General features: G+C 35.9%; 1 protein-coding gene across 1 annotated transcript; it reads right to left on the bottom strand.

Annotated features, from left to right (window-relative positions):
- Window positions 1-732: 732 nt before the first annotated feature.
- Window positions 733-2,155, bottom strand: LOC149818943 (proteasome subunit beta type-2-A-like). Its single transcript, XM_089984406.1, has 3 exons — window positions 1,821-2,155; window positions 1,449-1,549; window positions 733-1,055 (listed from the first exon to the last, which is right to left on the bottom strand). Exons 1-3 carry the CDS (start codon window positions 1,976-1,978, stop codon window positions 1,033-1,035), a joined length of 282 nt encoding a protein of 93 aa, XP_089840532.1. The 5' UTR covers window positions 1,979-2,155; the 3' UTR covers window positions 733-1,032.
- Between the last annotated feature and the right edge of the window lie 771 nt (window positions 2,156-2,926).

Raw genomic sequence — 2,926 nt, 5'->3', positions numbered from 1 at the left:
GTGAAACTTTTATCAATAAACAAAAATAGGTGTCTTCTTGTATTAAGCAGGCAGAACCTATCAATCATGGGTGCCTTCCACTTCCCTTTATAGTTGGGATTCTTGATTTTCTGTCAGCAGATCAATTCTGAAGAATCAAATATCTAAAGTTCTACGCAAAATCTAAAGTTAAACTATGAACATATTTGCGTCATGCATACCTGACTGAAAAAGTAAAAAAATGAGCAACTCAAATATAGAAACTCTAAAGTCGATAAAAAAAAAAAATTCTAGAAACTCCAGGCTTTGGCTTCATCAGTTTTACCTTGATAAAAAAGAAAGAAAGACGGAAACCCATATCCCTGTCCATTCAGAGTTGTGACTCCATCAGATTCTTTGGATTCATCTTTGTTTAAGATCTCTATTTTCCCTCCCTCGATCTTGTACATAGCATCTACCAAGCATAAGGCACTCTCGTACGATACCACATGAACAATGTTCATCAAAAGAAAAGTAATCTGCCTCTAAAAAACTATGTGCCAAAATTGTAGGGAAAAATAAAAAAGAAATGCATGTCGTAGTAGATATTGAAGTCTTTTTCTTGGTGCATAGAAATGAAAAAATTTGTTCATGCATAAGCAAAAATCAGAGTGATTGGACCATAAGCAGCACAAAAAATAAGTGTAGCGAGGCAGCAACTTAATGCCACCTTCTATTTTACTACAGTGAGAAGATATTATTAGATACTATGTCAAAGAAGTTTCTGCATCAATTTTGTCCAACAGATCATAGGAAATTATTTGTCATCTCATGAATTCTCATTCTGCTCCAACGTGCTCTCTAGAAAAATTTAAGTTAAACATATGCTGGAAAGAAATATTTAAAATTTCACTCTATCATGCATTTAAGCCCACCTTCATACTCTTTCCTGAAGCATACCAGCAGGCCACCTTCATACTCTTTCCTTTCCCACGTATCAAATTTTTAGCAGTCCATCTGATCATTCAATATTTTATCCACATATTTCAAATGTTTCTTAGAATTCTCTCTTCCTCAATCATGGATGAGAACAAGTTCTGCATGGAACAAAACTGGCTAATAAAATAATAATAAAGAATAAATGTTGTAGGCAACGCTTGTTCAGAAAGCATGTGCTAGGAATTTACAGAGCTTTTCTTCAAGGTTCTTCACAATAAGTTCTTAGAGAGACCAATTATTAATAGCAGTAGAGGTATAACTGGCCATCAGCATCAATCTGGCCACTGTCAACAAATTAGTTTCTTTTGTTTCTTATTTCTTCAAATAAATTCTTTCTCGTTTATACACAGATCATAGATTCAGCGTTAGAAAATAAAAGGGGCAACTTACCCCTTTTCTCTCAAAGCCCTGAAAGGAAACCAGTTCTGTTCCTTCACGAAAACACCAAAACTGTAAAACCCCAAATATTTTCAAGAAGATCAAAACAGTACCTCCTCGGGTGAAATTCGCTGCCGCGACAATGGTGAGAGGGATCCCGTTGCGGGACTGATAGAGATGGACGTTCTTCTGGATGTATTTCGTAAATTTAACCCTAGATTCCACACATATTCAATAAACAAACAGAAAAAAAAAACTTGCACAAATTTTACCTTTTTCCTATAATGAAAAGTTAAACTAATCCCTAAATCATACGAATCCAGCTATCCAAAAAAAACCCCAAAAATACAGAATAAGCAAAAATGCCTGAAACCATGGAAAATATAAATTTCACCCAACTTCATACAAAACCAATGATTGTTAGGATCTCAGAACCCAAAAAAGAAAAAAAGAGAGGAAGAAATAAGGAGAGAAAGCAAAGAGACCTGTTGCCACTCTTGCCGTTGGTGCCCATGAGCTTGTGGGAGTCCAAGATCATGATCTTGTCTTCGTTGGATTTGTGGACGAGGATGTTGTGCACAGCTGACGTATCGGCCGTGATCAGAGCGATCCCATCACCCACCAGCCCGAACACACACTTCATCTTCCTTGATCTCTCTCTGCCCTCTGCATCCAATCTAGAGACCTTTTTTCTGTCATGCAGGAGAAGAAAGAAATGGGTTGAGGGTGGCTGGAGAGGGAGAGGGCCGACGACGGTGGTGGATGAAGAAGGAGAGGGCCAAGGGCTCGGTGGTGGCCAGAGAGGGTCAGGACTGAGGGCTTGGTGGTGGCCGGAGAGAAAGGAAGGGGGTTTTCGAAAAGGAAAAAAAAGGCCTCAAATTAATGTAAAAACACTTTTACATGAGTTTTGAACTAAAAACAACATTACTTTTTGTTCAAAATATCAATTAAACCAGAGAATCTTATCTTTCCAACAAGCTTTCAAGTAGATTTCACTTTCAGTGCATTTTTTTATCACCAAAACTATTGAATTTGATTTTGCAAAACTATTGAATTTGATTTTGCACTTAAAAGATGAAGTAAAGTTGTGGATGGTAGATTTCTAATGCACCAAATGGTGTCTTAATATGATATCTAGATAGAATGTTATAACCAAAACAAGTTACTTTGTCATAATTGATCTAAAGTATGACTTAGGTTAAGCATAAAGATCTAAAATTTTATTACCTTATCCATAGAAAACCTTTAGAAACCTCATTCACATATGTCATTTGGATAAAAACCACCAAAAAGCTTATCATTGTCTTTCTAGAGAATAAAAACATCAAAATATTCTTAAATTCTATCATACCCAAAGTCTTATCTCAAGCATAACTCATCTTGGATGAGTCTTATCTTCCATAAAAATAAAAACAAATCTATTTGAGTTTGATTCAAAACAAAATATTCTTAGATCCATATTCCATGTAGAATTATATAAATAGGGGTTCACACCCTATAGTCTACTCATTTGGAAATCACAAAACTGAGTGTTGATCTTGGAGAGAAACCCATAAGCCCTTTTTGCACTGTTATGAGACCATTGAAGAAC

The sequence above is a fragment of the Nuphar pumila genome, chromosome 13, assembly GCF_984573655.1.
Source record: "Nuphar pumila chromosome 13, dmNupPumi1.hap1.1, whole genome shotgun sequence".
Taxonomy (NCBI): Eukaryota; Viridiplantae; Streptophyta; class Magnoliopsida; order Nymphaeales; family Nymphaeaceae; genus Nuphar; species Nuphar pumila.
This window is presented reverse-complemented; position numbering and strand designations above follow the sequence as displayed.

What these genes read in the sequence shown, in the direction of transcription:
- LOC149818943 (XM_089984406.1), bottom strand. Translation starts at nt 1,978, where the DNA reads ATGAAGTGTGTGTTCGGGCTGGTGGGTGATGGGATCGCTCTGATCACG. An exon ending in AACGGCAAGAGTGGCAACAG is followed by an intron (nt 1,550 to 1,820) that starts GTCTCTTTGCTT and finishes TGTGGAATCTAG; the next exon opens with GGTTAAATTTACGAAATACA. An exon ending in AGCGAATTTCACCCGAGGAG is followed by an intron (nt 1,056 to 1,448) that starts GTACTGTTTTGA and finishes TGTTCCATGCAG; the next exon opens with AACTTGTTCTCATCCATGAT.